This window comes from Danio rerio, chromosome 3 (assembly GCF_052040795.2).
Source record: "Danio rerio strain M-AB ecotype USA chromosome 3, GRCz13ab, whole genome shotgun sequence".
Taxonomy (NCBI): Eukaryota; Metazoa; Chordata; class Actinopteri; order Cypriniformes; family Danionidae; genus Danio; species Danio rerio.
The window spans coordinates 10,114,861-10,130,130 of NC_141023.1; the positions used below are offsets into that span (position 1 = coordinate 10,114,861).

The 15,270-nt window shown below is 34.7% G+C and overlaps 2 protein-coding genes and 1 long non-coding RNA gene across 10 annotated transcripts in view; 1 reads left to right on the forward strand and 2 right to left on the reverse strand.

The window, feature by feature from the left end:
• The window catches only part of LOC141381138 (uncharacterized), a 41,550-nt gene extending 32,116 nt beyond the window's left edge, over positions 1-9,434 (reverse strand). For all 8 annotated transcript variants that reach the window (XR_015480415.1, XR_015480414.1, XR_015480413.1 and 5 more), the window contains exons 1-6: positions 9,316-9,434; positions 5,057-5,401; positions 4,615-4,971; positions 3,101-3,202; positions 2,919-3,014; positions 2,710-2,802 (exon numbers count right to left, since the gene is read on the reverse strand). Coding sequence is in view for 4 of the 8 variants with exons in the window: in XM_087243936.1 (XP_087100062.1) it covers positions 2,710-2,802; positions 2,919-3,014; positions 3,101-3,202; positions 4,615-4,971; positions 5,057-5,401; positions 9,316-9,370 (1,048 nt within the window). In the remaining 4 variants the exon portion in view is untranslated. The remainder of the gene's footprint in view (positions 1-2,709; positions 2,803-2,918; positions 3,015-3,100; positions 3,203-4,614; positions 4,972-5,056; positions 5,402-9,315) is intronic.
• Positions 1-15,270, forward strand: part of LOC141381140 (uncharacterized) — a 686,936-nt gene that overhangs the window by 554,173 nt on the left and 117,493 nt on the right. The gene's annotated exons all lie outside the window — the stretch shown is intronic.
• The window catches only part of si:ch211-190o19.1, a 491,573-nt gene that overhangs the window by 123,948 nt on the left and 352,355 nt on the right, over positions 1-15,270 (reverse strand). The gene's annotated exons all lie outside the window — the stretch shown is intronic.

Sequence of the window (15,270 nt, forward strand, 5' to 3'; positions counted from 1 at the left end):
CCTGTAAAAAGTTTGGTCACAGAGAGGAACAATGTTGGACATCAGGACAGGGAAGACCTCCACCTTATTTTCTGAGAAAACGGAAATCACTAAAGAGCAAAAATCAGTGGTCTTCACGTAACAAAAACTCATCTGCTAATAACACACTTAGTGAACTAACTGCATTGTTAATACAAGGCCTGCAACTGTTAACTTCCTTTGCTAGCGGCTTAGCAGCCTAATAGCAATAAAAGTTAATAATTGCTGATCCTGTTTGCATTTCCAAATTTGTTATATTTGTGTTATTCACATTTTCATTTCCATAGAACACAATGGTATTGTGTGATACTACACGTACACATAGACTGAGTAATTCCTTAAAACATGATTTTCTTACTGTAAGTGTAAAAACACTCAGGTCTGAGGTTTTAGAAGCCACAGATGCATTCTAGACCGCATGTCACGTATAAAGAAGGAATTAACTGTATGCTAAAATTAATTAATTTTAAGGTACTTGTGTTCATTTGTTGGATGAGTTTCATCTCCTAAAAGTGGTAAACTGTGCTATCCTCAATATAGCTGCAGTTTAAACTACAAACAGGAGTATAGAGTTGCCTTGTGGCTCCAGTGTAATAACTGCAGTAACAATGAAAATGTTTTCTTACAGGATTCAACCTTGAACATTGCACTTTTTCATGCTTCTTTAAAATAAAACATTGATTTGGAAGTTTTTTGAGCCAGATCACATTCACATCTCATGCTCAAATTCCATGCTGGCTCCCTGTTACAACAGGACTAAATTTTACACACTACCGTAAAACTTCCACCTTTTGTTAGGAGCATGTTTACACAAACACATAGCCTCACAGCTGGAACACTGCCACACAGAGAACAATGTTTCAAATCTTCACACACATATAGTCAAATTCACTATTTTGTCTAACAAGCTTAATATAGATTTTACATGTTATTTAAGTCTTTTCAGTCGGACTTTATATTAACTATAGATTTTTCATCTTGTGTTGTTATTTTGGTTTCTTTTGATTTTTAACCAGTTACTTATTTTTTGTTTAAACAAAGTTATATCAGAATGTAAATTGTGATTCTAAATCCAAAATGCTGAATTGTTGTTGCTTTTGTAACACTTTTGACATCTCTACAACAAATATTATTTGTGTTTACTTGTATTTAATCCATTTAAATGCAGTTGTGATTGTCTTTGAATATTAATTCGTTTATTTCACTGTATTTGGTTACACTGAATATTTTGCTGAAACTCTTAACTAGCTATTGTTGATTTTGTTGTAAAGCAATTATTTTAATGTTTCCAGATATTGTGTAAAGAGCTTGTTTGCTTTTATTTTGTCTTAATCTTGGCCATATTTAAATTACATTAATTTAAGGACATTTTTGCTTGAGGAGAACTCAAACTGACCACATCAATCCTTTGATCAATGACAAATGCCGTGTGTTTGCTTCTGCTGTTTGTTGTGCCATTTGCTGTTTTCCAATACAGGATCCATAGAGAAAAGGTTCACGTCTTGTGATCAACTTCAAAAGAAGAGCAGGGGTTCCCTGCATTCCTCAGCACCTATTCTTGTGGGGGTATGAAGGACAATTTGCATATAAGCAGTGCAACACCATTCGATTAAAGCCTCTCACACAGGGCTGGAGGACAACAAAGACTGACCATTCTAATTCCTACAACCAGCCTGGACAGGAAGTCCGAAGATGACAGCAGCACACATCATAATGCATATTTTCATCATTAATGTCACCTTTTTGCCTCTTTATGTGTCACAACGGTGCCAGGGGAGGATTGTAAGAGGCTAAATTATCATATGCATTTGTTTATAATACAAAACATGCTTTTTCAATCAAGAAGGTCCATACTGACTACAAAGGCAGATACTGATAAGATCAGGGCCTGTTGTGTGGACTTTGGGGGTTTTATGGTGTGGTCACATGTTGATTGGTCAGTTTGAATGTCTCAGCAATGGTGGTCACATGGTCAAGAAAGATACAAAATAGGTGGTAAACTCTGGCTCTGTCTCTCTTTTTCCTGCCTCTCTTTTCCTGGCCTGGTTCTCTCCTGCTCTGCTCCTCTCCTCCTCTGGAGTCTATCTTCTCTGACTCTACTGCTATCAGGCTTTTGGGCCTGCTCTCTTTGCCTCTCTCCCTCCCTCTGTGTCTCTCCTTCTACCTCTGGTAACTTTAATTTTACATTTAAGCTGGGTACAATTTATACCATATGTTTTATCATTTCATATTTGATCATTTTATACAGTATTTTGTTATTAATTCAGTTGTAACCATAGAGAATTATTGTCATTAAATCATTTCATTTTCAAGTATTTGTGAATTACTTTTGATTTAACATTAACACTTAATTGTTCCATATAGCAATACAATACAATCACATAATATCAACGCTCTCCCACATTTATAGCTATTAATACTGCCCTTATTTCCGTTTTTGGTATGAGATTGCAGAAGAATGGTTTGACTAGAAATGTACAGTTTTTTACCATCATGCTGATCACTTTTTAGTCGCTCGGCAGAACTACAGTTCGAACCGCTGTGGTTTAAAGACCGTTCTTACACAAGCTTTTAGATGATAGTGTATCTGTTATATTGCTGTACACTGCACTAATGCTAAGCATTAATGCTACCATCAGTGTGCATGTATTGTTCTCTATGTGGAAAATTAAACTTCAAATCCCAACATACCTCGAAGATACTTCAAAAAGGGCAAAGCCCAGATCAGCATGAAAGGCCTCAGAATATAAAGAGCAGAGCAGGTGATGGTCTCATGCAAATATCCTGCAACACAATATTTCATTACAGACATTAAAAATTAACTGCATTATGTGAAGCCGTTACTTCAATAAGCCATTACTTAACTATTAAACCACAAAAATGCACTAAACTGCACTCACCTTCAGTTAAGCCCCAAAGGATGAAAGCAAAGAACATACAGATGTTTGGGAAAAGGACCAGAGAAAGCTGAAGATTCCAGATTGTGCTGCTGGAGACTAAAGATGAAATTCAGAATAATCACAATTACATGAGCAAAACACTTACACTGACACATACTAGAGATTTATTTGACTTAACACACCTGTGTTCAATCTGCAGTAGATCAGACGGCAGAGCAGAAGAAGAGCTCCAGATCCAGCAGACACACAGAAAAACAGCACAGCGATGTGCAAAGAAAAGAAACCTGGAGGGAAATGCATCAGTTATAACACTGCACAGAACAGACATAGCATTTTTTTTAAATAGTGGGTGTTTTGCACAAAACCCGAAACATACAACCCTTTAAAAACATTTTCATATTCAGCTCAACAAGAGCAATTGAGCAAACTACATTTAACAACCATTGCAACATTTTTTTTCATTTAGTTTTTTAAATGATCAGTGAGATTAAACCATTCAAAATCTTTTTCACAAATTATTAAAAATCTAACAAATAACTCATTGCTCCCAGTCCACAGTTACAAAAACAAAGCTTAAATCACATTATCAACAAAATTTTGAATTTGAATTTTCATCAATAATTCAAGAGATAGACTTGATTTGAACTAATGAGCGCTCTCTGTTGTGAAGAAGGCGTAACTTCAATAACATGCATGATAGCTTCAAAGACTAGGTGTTGCCAACCGTAATTAAAAAAAAGTGAAAGTAGAAGAATTGTTTGGAGATATGGGCCGTCAGTGTTGAGATAATAAATGTGCTTCAACAAAGGTTTAGTTTTTAAATCCTCGATATGATAGTGCAGCTGTAGACTTGATTACAGTGGTCTACTAACACGTGACAGAAATACGTTTGTTAGGAACATTTTTTACTTGAGAGCTTATCGTATCTGGCAATTGTGAATTACGGATTTGCTACTCGTGTTCTTTTAAAAATGACGCGGCTACAGTTGGTGCTGATTGTCTCTACAGATTTGATAAGTGAGCAATCAGTGCTCATGGTTTATGTTAATTCAGACGGCAAAGTTAGTTTGTATCGACAGCAGTACTCTTTCCGTTTTTAAAGACAGACCTTAGTCAAAATGATTTAGTTACTAAGTTTACAGTACTTTAATATCACTACAATATTATGGACTGAAAGATCTGCTGTAATTGCCAAGTTACCGAAAAATATGGAGGTTAGTTTTCTCCCATTCGGTGTGTGGTATCAAACATTTCATTAAAACTACACTCTTCCAGCAGTTCCTTGCATCCAATATCTCGTTTGTCATGAGAGGAATGCATAAAATGTTCCTGAATAAAAGTGAAAGTGCCAAACTGCAGTTAAAGTCAACAAATAAATAATTTGGCAATTAATTTGATTACTGATGTCCATGTTAACATTTTCGCTGTTTGTTTTGAGTGTGTGAAAATCAGCATGTGCTCGAATTGAAACTCCCCTTTAATGCCCTTTAAGCTTTTTAGTCATTTAATGTCAGGGAATTTAATATTTGGCTTGTAGCTTGGATGTCTCTTCTCCATTCACCATGCTGAAGACGATCAGATTACGCAAAACTGGGTAGAGTGAATCACCTCAAATACAGCTCTCACTTGGTAGGCTATAAGCTAATATAAAGCAGCCACATTTTATTTCAATCCTCAAATCTGTTTTGTTCCTTACCCAGTCTCTCCAGCTTTTCAATTGCAACAAATGTTAAATCTCCAGTAAACACATAACATTTGTAAACTCCTTTATCCTCAAATCTGACACTCTTCAGTCTGAGAGAGAAGTTTCCTTTGGGCATTTCAGCAGTGAAGAACTCAACTCTGCCTCTGAACTGTTCATGTGATGAATCTGAAAAAATCTTGTTGTTTTGGTAAGGCAGGACCAGAATTTTATCATCTTCATCTGTTTTTATCCATAAAACCTCTTTAATGTGTTCAGGATTGATGTGAGAGTCTACAGAGCAGTTCAGAGTCACGTCATCACCAATATATGCAGAAACTGGACGGTTTGATTCTGATACAAACCAACTCTCTGAAAGAAAACAAATAGTTTCATACATTACATCAAATCTCATTTGATTTAAATTTTCAGCACAATTCAAGTTGATCTCACTAACCAACAACTTTAATCTGAACCACAATTTCTCCAGAACCCCGCTGACTGTGAACTGTACACCTGTATTCTCCTTCATCTTCAGCTCTCAGATTGTACAGACGGAGGGAGAAGTTTCCATGTTGAATCTCCTCAGTAAAGAAATGAGCTCTCTCTTGATATTCCTGCTGCTGGACCTCTGATTCATCTGTATCAAGAGAGAGAGAGTCGACCAGAGTCTCTGAGTCTGCTTTTCTCCATTCCACCTCCAGATCCTCCATTGGTAAAGCTTCATCAACATAACAGGGCAAAACCACTGAAGATCCCAGAGGAGCAGACAGAGGAGCAGAGGGACCACGAACAGTGAAGCCTATAAAAAAAAAAAAGAATAGAACTGTAAGCTGCAAATAACATTGAAGGGCCAAAGCCCTTGTGACACCACCTCCTCTGTGATTTTCAAAAAAAAATAGCATAGAACGCATAATCGAAGAGACAGGTGAAAGTTCAAGGCAGGTGGCAAAATACACATTAGTAGGACAGTAAACAAAGGTCAAAACACACTTAGTGATAGTCACTACAAGGAAAGAAGATTAACCAAAGTGTGTGTGTGGGTGTGTGTGTGTGTGTGTGTGTGTAGTTCATGTCATTAGTGCTAAACAGCTTCAGCTGTGTATGCGTAATCAAGAGTTGATCTGTGACTGGTGTGTGAGTTCAACTGTATACGCACAGGTTTGCTCATTCTTTTTCATTAAATTGTGTTTACAGTGACACTGGCTATACAATAGGTTAAGTCATTTCACTGAGGTTGTTAAGAAAAAAAAAAGGAAATTATTTTAAATAAAATAAAATTACTACAGGGTCACTGTTAAGATACTGTAACAACTACTTTTTTTTTGAAGCTACATTAAAGAAATTGAGAGACCACAAAACAACTTTCAGAGATTCATGTGTATTTAGAATAAATGTATATGACAACAGGTATGAATAATTATTGTTACACACTGGGGATATGAAATGATCAGCAGTCAACTCATTAATGATCACTTTTCGACAGAAATAAGCATTTGATAAGTGTCTTTCTCATTGGATCCAGTATTTATAGCAAGCAAAAAAGATACCATCAGTCCTTAAGTGAATCACATGAAAGATCAATTTCAGCAAACAGTTCATCAATGGTTGGCCACGGAATCAGTAGGAAAGTGGATGGAAAAAGTCTGTGGATATGAGGATGGATTGTCCAGGTCCTGTTTTGATGACTTAAAGTGTATACCAAAAACCCTATCTGAGGTATAAGAACAAAAATGTTCCTCAAATAAGGGCATCAACAAACAACAGCGCAGTGAAGAAGCCTTTCCATGTGCTAGGCAACATACTTCCTGCCTACTGCTTCTTCTCTACCTCCTTTTAAGCAGATTGCAGACTTACTACCTAGATCGCCCTCTAATGGGTGAGATAGCTACTACAGGTAGAATTTTCAATTAGTAACAGGAAAACTGTTACAATACATCAACTGAATGATGAGCAAACCTGTTGAACACTTTTTATAATTGTTTGGCGACAGGGAAATGATCAAAGTCCAAGAATGTTTGGGGTTATTTAAGCCTTTAATAAAAATGTACAGTAAAATGACAAACAAATGAAAACATCTGTAGTCAATAAAATATTACCCGTATCTTAATTGCACAGCCCAGGCATTTAGTAATAGTTATTGTAATTAATGCTTTATTAACTTCATTTGTGAGGATTATTTATGCTTTATAAATTGCAGTAACAAAGCCAAAAAAAGCATAATAATAATAATTATTATTATTATTGTAAGAATTGAAATATTGCAAATATTCTGATATCTTTGACAATTCAAAACATGAGCTGAAAACAGAGACTGGTGACTCCACAACCCACCAGGGGGGAATGCGGGAAAAAACAGTTCCTGCTGCATTTGCATCTGAGATTGTTGAAACTCAGCTTCATCCCCCCAACTCACGCATATGGTCATTTCAATGTTCTAGATTAACCAAACTGACTTTAACTATCATGTTTGATATCGTTTGAAATGTCTCAGTGCGATTGGTACAATGGTCTCATTCTCTCAGAAATTGATATAATCAACACAATAAATATATAACTTCAGGCATCTTTTGAACCACTGTCAAGGGTGTGACTTTTTACACACACCCCCTTCCTTGAGGGAATTCTTGGATTATTTAAGGCAAGGTTTGAGAAAAACTCAGGGCGATTCTGCCTACCCAGATCAGCCCATAACATGGAGCTTAGGCTCCACGTTATGTAAAATTTACACATTATGTATATTTCAAAGTCATGAATGCATCTTTTTCATCTTGGATTTATCTTTGATAATTTGATGTTTTGTATTGATCGTTTATGAATTGACTGATTGAATTTGGCAGAATACTTATTTACCTGACTAATAAATTATGTTTTGAATTATTCAAACCTCGTGTTATTATCACTGATAAATGTTGTTGTCCATAGCACTACTGTACAGGTTAGTAACGGACTAAAACATGTTAGACGGAGCAGCGTGGCACGCTAAACAATGTTGTTAGAGATCCGACTAGCAAATTGGCATTATTTCATGTATACGTAGACTGCAAAAGGCCAACTATGGGTTTTCTATTTAAAACAACAAAATATTGTTGAAACTACTTTAAATGTGGATATTTAGGCCTTCATCTACAAATTTATAATCCTGTGCGATTATTATTAAAATACTTTGTCTTGATTAAGTAGATAACAGATCTATGGGGACCACATAAAAATCTCCTAAATTGAGTAAGTAGGGTTCTGCCTTTTTAGGAGAGTGGTTAATCGCCTCTGTTTAATGACCAAGACTGACAAGCTTGTATTAAGAGATTGTATACCCGGCCGGTGCAAGACTCGAGATGCTATCGGAATCTGAGTAAATGAGAATAAGGTATAATAACAAATCAAAAGAATATTCAATCATAAACTAAAATAATGTGAAAGGAAACAAAATAATCTTATCAATGTTTTATAATTGGAGTCAGATAAAACGAGGATAAACATATTAATATTCTAAACCATCTCATACTAAAATTGGAGTCAGATATGAGTTAAGTTTAATATAAATCAACATTGTGCACTGGAAAGACCGAACATGCAGTGAACCTTCATCCACCATTGGATACCGTCATTGGACCAACTGGCTGGACCCTACAATTATTACTATTATTATTATTATTATTATTATTATTATTATTATTATTATTATTATAATGATAATACTAAATTAAACATAGATTACACTTTAATGTTACACATGAATCCACATACTGTATATGTTAAATAAATAATTATATTAATGTTTGGACATCAGAAATGCATCATTAAAATAAATAGATGACTGAAATCAATCAGTTGCTTTTGCTTTGTTCTTATGACTTTCTCTATTTTTTGACCATTTCTAACAATCTTGGATTAAAAAAATACTAAAAACATTTAAGAAGGAACTGAATCCTGTCATCCTATAAATGTTTATAGATAACAAAGGAGCCAGCTCCAATTCTGCAAAAGAACCATGGTTATAATGGTTAAAACTCAGCTCTGTTTTTAGCTACTTTGTACTTCCAAAGCTGAAGTAAAACTAAGCTTCATTGTGTAGGCTAGTTACCATGGTTTTTCTTCAAAAGCTATTTTAAAACCTTCACTGATTTTAAAGTTACTATAAATTTTATGTAAAATGCTATTGTATTTTTTCATTTAAACTATAGTTAATTTGGTGGTGGTGTACTACAAATACTATAGTAAAAACTATAGTTCATTTTGTGGTTACTGTGGTTCTTTACAATGTGTGTGTGTGTGTGTGTGTGTGTGTATAGTAAAAACCATGGTTGCTTTTAGTACGGGACTTACAGAAACGCACACCGTAAATTCAATATACTTAAGGTAGCCTATACTTGTGTTGCTTATCTGTTTGTTACCACCCAAGCATTACAGTTTGTTCCCTTATACCTACACACATTCTTTATACTTATACTAGCCAGACAAGTACACCGTTATTCACAGCACTCGTGCGACACTTTGCGGGTTGTAATCTAAAGCGTTACAAACAAAAATAACTAACCATGGGGCAAATGGACGTCCTTAGTGGTCTTATATTATTATTATTATTTTCTTTCTTTCTTTTCCGTGATCATGACTTGGTTTTCCTGTTATCTCGACACGTCAAAAGTTGTTTTCTCATGATCATGACAAATCACAGACTATTTTCGCATTTCAAATAAAAAAGACAATAATACGTACCATCAGCGACCAGAAGTAGACATAGTGACTTAAATATGCAGGTAATAATGTCCATCGTGCATTCAGTTTAGAAAAAGATAGCATAGCCATAAAAGATCTTGAAACCGGAACTGTAATTTGAGAGCTTGACAGACGAGCCAGAAGAAAGCATGATGAGCAAGGGACCATCTGTCAACTACCCGTTTTGTGTTAAAACGTCGACGTTGTAAAACTGTGGGAAGACATAATGATTTTTCATATAACTAAATAATTCATGATTTCCAAGATTTTGTTGAAGGCTCATAGACATTAGAATGATACACTATTGTCATACCTGTCAACAATGGGATGTGAAAACAAGGGATATGCCCATAAAAAGGCCTTTAAAAGGCCTCCTTTAAAAAAAATCCCCAAATTATTAAATATGTTCTTCTAGAGCTGTTTCATTGTAAATAAACAGTTAAATGGTCAGTAATATGTTTTATTATTACTACTTACAAAAGAAAAAAATATATATACATTAGCAGAAAATGCATTAGCAAACTGTTCAGCTTATTAAAATACTTAATTCAAAGAAACAGAATCAATATCAAGTCATATTAGCCGTTTCTTCACTGTATAACATTTATTTATTTTTTTTCATTTGATTACATTAAATAAAAGGTGTCACTTTAAAAATGCACACATCTAACGTTATAATAAAAGCATTTGATTGCTTTCCTAACTTTTTATGCTCGTTTAGTTGTGTTAAAAAAAACACCAAGATCGACATGTTTAGATGTTAATATTATTATTATTATTATTATTATTAATCATGTGTCGATTCAAACATGCACTTGTAATGAACAGGAAAGGGAATCCCGCCGTTTTTAAATTTATTTCAAAGTGTTTTCATGCCTAAACAAAGCCAAAGTACAGAACATTCATTCATTTTCTTTTCGGCTTAGTCCCTTTATTAATATGGGGTCGCCACAGCGGAATGAACCAACAACTTATCCAGCACGTTTTGACACAGCGGACATATTCAGAAAAAAAGGTAGTGTAGGCCAGACTGACTTACTACATGTGGCATTTTACTGAGTACTTTAGGCAAGTATTTATGTCATTCACCTAAATAGAATGTTTCATTTTTTCAAAAGTAATAAATTGACAAAATATCTCTAGTAAGTTAGTCTGGCCTCTGGGAATGCTGTGAGAAACTCAAATAATATCTGGATGCAGCCTTTATAATGCAAGCTGAGATTGTATTTTACTGTAAAAGGAGTGGGTTTTCTATGAAATTGCTTAGTGCAAAGAATAAATGACTTTATGTATTCATTACAGGTAACTGTAACAGAACAATTTCTGTTCCAAACTCTGATGCTTTATGTGGCTATTTGTAGAGAAGTACATTGTATAAAGGCAGAAAACATTGATTCAGGCATTAACAGACACATACACATGATGCCTGCATAGGCGGAGCGTGTGTAAGACTGGGGAAGGCTTAGCGAGAGACCACGGAGATAGCAGCAAAGAAAAAAAACGGCATTAAAAACATGTAACTGGTGTAAGGCAGAATATGAATGTAATTTTTTGTTGGTGATTAAGAGAGCAATTTAGTAATTGTAAGTATGTCAATCAAAATTAAAGTCCCCCTCCGCACAAAAATGGAACTGTCCAACTCCGCACTTTGCACTGACAAACCGAAACCGAAACCAAAAGTGCTGGCCAGCGAACTATTCTAATCTGCTTGTCAAGTTACATAACGACAAATGATTATTACGAGAGAGGTATAATAATATATTACTCTGGTTTAACTTGTTTTCAGCATTAAATAAAATGTAGCTTTTATTTATTTTTGCAAAAGGAATGAATACTCAATAGTGTCACTTGTTAAATAAATTAAGACACTAGCTATTCTAGTATTAGTTTAAGAGTAGGCACTGAGGTCCACCCTAAGGTTTACTCATTAAATTTTTTTTGGCCCCTAGTAACGTAAGAAACACAACCATGTGACCAAACAACAACATCAATGCTTGTAATGCCTAGTCTAAAAGGAGGATTTTGCTGCATAAGGTAGGGCAGTGGGTATTATTTATACTGACTGTCATGCCAAAACATATTTTTGTTTGTTAGACAGAGGGCTATCATAAATCTATGACATAACATAATACAATATATTTCATTATTATTTTTATTATTATTAATGGTAATAGTAAAAAAAAAAGCAATAAGGAGTAATAATTTCATTTGAAACTACATACAGTATAAGTAATACATAAATATTTAAAAAATAAGTATTAAACAGTTTAACACACACACACACACACACACACACACACACACACACACACACACACACACACATATATATATATATATATATATATATATATATATATATATATATATATATATATATATATATATATATTAGGGATGCACACACGATATATTGGCGCCCATATTGTTATCGGTCGATAAACGCTATTTTTAAGATTATCTTATCGATCCGATGTCATAATTAGGCCGATATATTTAAGCCAATAAATTACGTATTTGTACAGACCTGCGTGCCGCGCTCGCGTGGGTGGAACGTTCAGACTTGTCCAGTGCACTATGGAGCTTTCCTCACACTGTTTATTCCTTCAAAGTCCGTCCTTTCTTCATGTTGTATTGATGTGCGTTAATAACTCAGTAAGTAACCACGTTCCTTATCATTGTAGATATGCTTGATTAAGAGTCATTGTGTATTTTGCTTTAAATCGCCTCAGGAAAAATATTACATGTGTAAACCTTTCCTGCTCTGTCTCTTTGTTGTGTTAAGAGATATCAGGGGAGATTCAATTATTACTCCAGGGCCGAATCATGTTAGTTTTGGGGTGAACTCTTTTCGTTGCAGCTGGTGAATGAAAGAGGACACGTGTAACTTGGTCCAAAATATTTATAACTTTCCGTGTGGTACAACAAATAAGTCATCAAAGAGGACACATCACAGAAAATGGTCTCATTGCGAAAAAAAAAAACGCTCCTCTTTTCTCTCTCCCTCTCCCTCTGTCTCTCACACACCCCAAACCGCAGCCCAGTCCCGTTGAAGGACCCGCACATTTTACAACACCTATAAACATAACGGTTGTTTGTAATCTGATTATTTGTTATTATCAACGCGTTGCTGGTCATGTGTTGTGGATGTAAGATTGTATTCAGTTTGATCGGAATATTCTTATTGATTATAACGAGCTCGCGTGAGAGCTGTCACCGCGCACACACACACTGTAGCATGGGGGAGAGGTGAATCCAGTCAAAGGGGCTCATAACTAGCCGCTCATTCTGTCTTTATATTCTGCTCTGTGTTTGTCATAAAGTCAGCTCATTGCAGGTTTTGTATCAAAATCTGACTCTGATGGCAATACCCAACACTGCCTCTACAGTTAAGTGAAACTTTCAGTTGTTCAAATCTCTAGACTCAATTATAACACAATTCTACTGGAAAAACAAGACCCCAAGAATTAAATTGACAACCCTACAGAAACCAAAAACACAAGGAGGATTAGAAGCACCACATTTTTACAACTATTTTGTGGCAAATCAGCTTCAAAACATACACAAATGGATTAAACCTAACTGGCATGGCAAGACATTGAACAATCAATATGCAAAGACATTAACATTTCAGAATTACCCTTTCACAATCAATCAATCAAGAAACATCACTGTTTTAAAATGCGGACAATAGAAGCAACTCTGACAGGTGAAAATTCCATCAGGTCACAAATTCCCCACTCACACCATCTAAATACACCCCACCTTGGAATAACCTTGATTTCCTTATTCCCAATTTGGAAAAACCTTGAAGATCCTCTTTGCCTGAAGCCATTCCCTAACAACACCTTCATCAGTACATAAACAAGAGGGGAGGGGAGAGAGGGGGTCAGGTAGAGATAAGGAGGAAGAAAAAAAAAATCTAATATTAAATCTAATTTAAAATAAATAAATCAATTGAAAAAAAAGTATAATGTAAACAATTAAAATAAAAGAATCATAATTCGATTTTATATATACTTCTTTACTTTCCCTTTTGTTCTATTTGTTCCCCTTTCCTGTCTCTATCAATGTTATTTATTCATTTTATTATTATTATTATTATTTATAATATTTGTTTTCTATTTATTATTATTATTATACATAAATTATTATTATTATTATTTTATATACCAGTACTTCTCCTGACCAGTCCAACAACAGATTAAAAAAAAAAAAAAAAGTATGAAGGAAAAAAAAGGAAAGAAAGAGAAGAGGAGGAAAAGAAAAAAAGAAAAAACAATAAGAGAGGGAAAAAAGGAAAGAAAAAAAAAACTACTTACATGTACTAAATTCACAGGGTAAAGTGTAACGTAGGCATGGCAGCCTGGGCACTGCACTGGACTGATCCATGCCACACGTTACACTTTTTTTAATGCATCACAAAGCAACTGACAAACACTATATACCTCAATGCCCATCATACAACTACAACCTCCTCAATTTATTGTTACAGCTGTTGTTATTTTTATTATTATCATTATTATTAGGCTGGCTTGAGAAACAAGCCAGACTACTGAAATCCTATCTAAACTTATTTTTTTTTTTATATATTATTCTTCTTCTGAGACTAACAAACAAAACGCATCTCCTCCTAGAGCTTTCGAGCTATGACCACCAAACTCACACCAGACCTCCAAACTATTCTGACTCGGTGTGCCATATCTTTTCCGACTGATCTGACTTTCGGTTTTCCGAAAAACGTCCCGGGACCGCCGGAAAAATCCTATAGACTTAACATTGGATCAAACTTTGTGACCTTATAACTCTGCGTCAGACTGTCACACAGATTTCTAACTGGGCTCATTTAACTCAGACTATCCAACTGCCAATGATTAATCACCTTTAAACCTTCTAGCCACGCCCTAGCAACCACTTTTGAACCCTAGAAACTGTCCCATAGACTTCCATTCAAAAGACTGTCATTGACTTTACATGGGACCAAACTTTGTGAGCTCATAACTCTGCCTAATGACTGACTAATGACTGAGCTCATTTAACTCAGACTACCAAACTGCCAATAACTGATGAGCTTTTAACTTTCTAGCCACACCCTAACTACCAGATACTGCACCCTAGCAACAACTGTCCCATAGACTTCCATTGCAAAAGACTGTCATTGGCTTAACATTAGATCTATCTATCTATCTATCTATCTATCTATCTATCTATCTATCTATCTATCTATCTATCTATCTATCTATCTATCTATCTATCTATCTATCTATCTATCTATCTATCTATCTATCTATCTATCTATCTATAAACTGTTTTAATCTATCTATCTATCTATCTATCTATCTATCTATCTATCTATCTATCTATCTATCTATCTATCTATCTATCTATCTATCTATCTATCTATCTATCTATCTATCTATCTATCTATAAACTGTTTTAATCTATCTATCTATCTATCTATCTATCTATCTATCTATCTATCTATCTATCTATCTATCTATCTATCTATCTATCTATCTATCTATCTATCTATCTATCTATCTATCTATCTATCTGGTCTGTTGTTCTATCTATCTATCTATCTATCTATCTATCTATCTATCTATCTATCTATCTATCTATCTATCTATCTATCTATCTATCTATCTATCTGTCTATCTGTCTGTCTGTCTGTCTGTCTGTCTGTCTGTCTGTCTGTCTGTCTGTCTATCTATACTTTTTCAAACTGTTTTAATCCATCCATCCATCCATCCATCCTTTTTCAAACTGTTTTTATCTATATCCATCCATCCATCCATCCATCCATCCATCCATCCATCCATCCATCCATCCATCCATCCATCCATCTATCTATCTATCTATCTATCTATCTATCTATCTATCTATCTATCTATCTATCTATCTATCTATCTATCTATCTATCTATCTATCTTTTCATACTTTTTAAAACAGTCT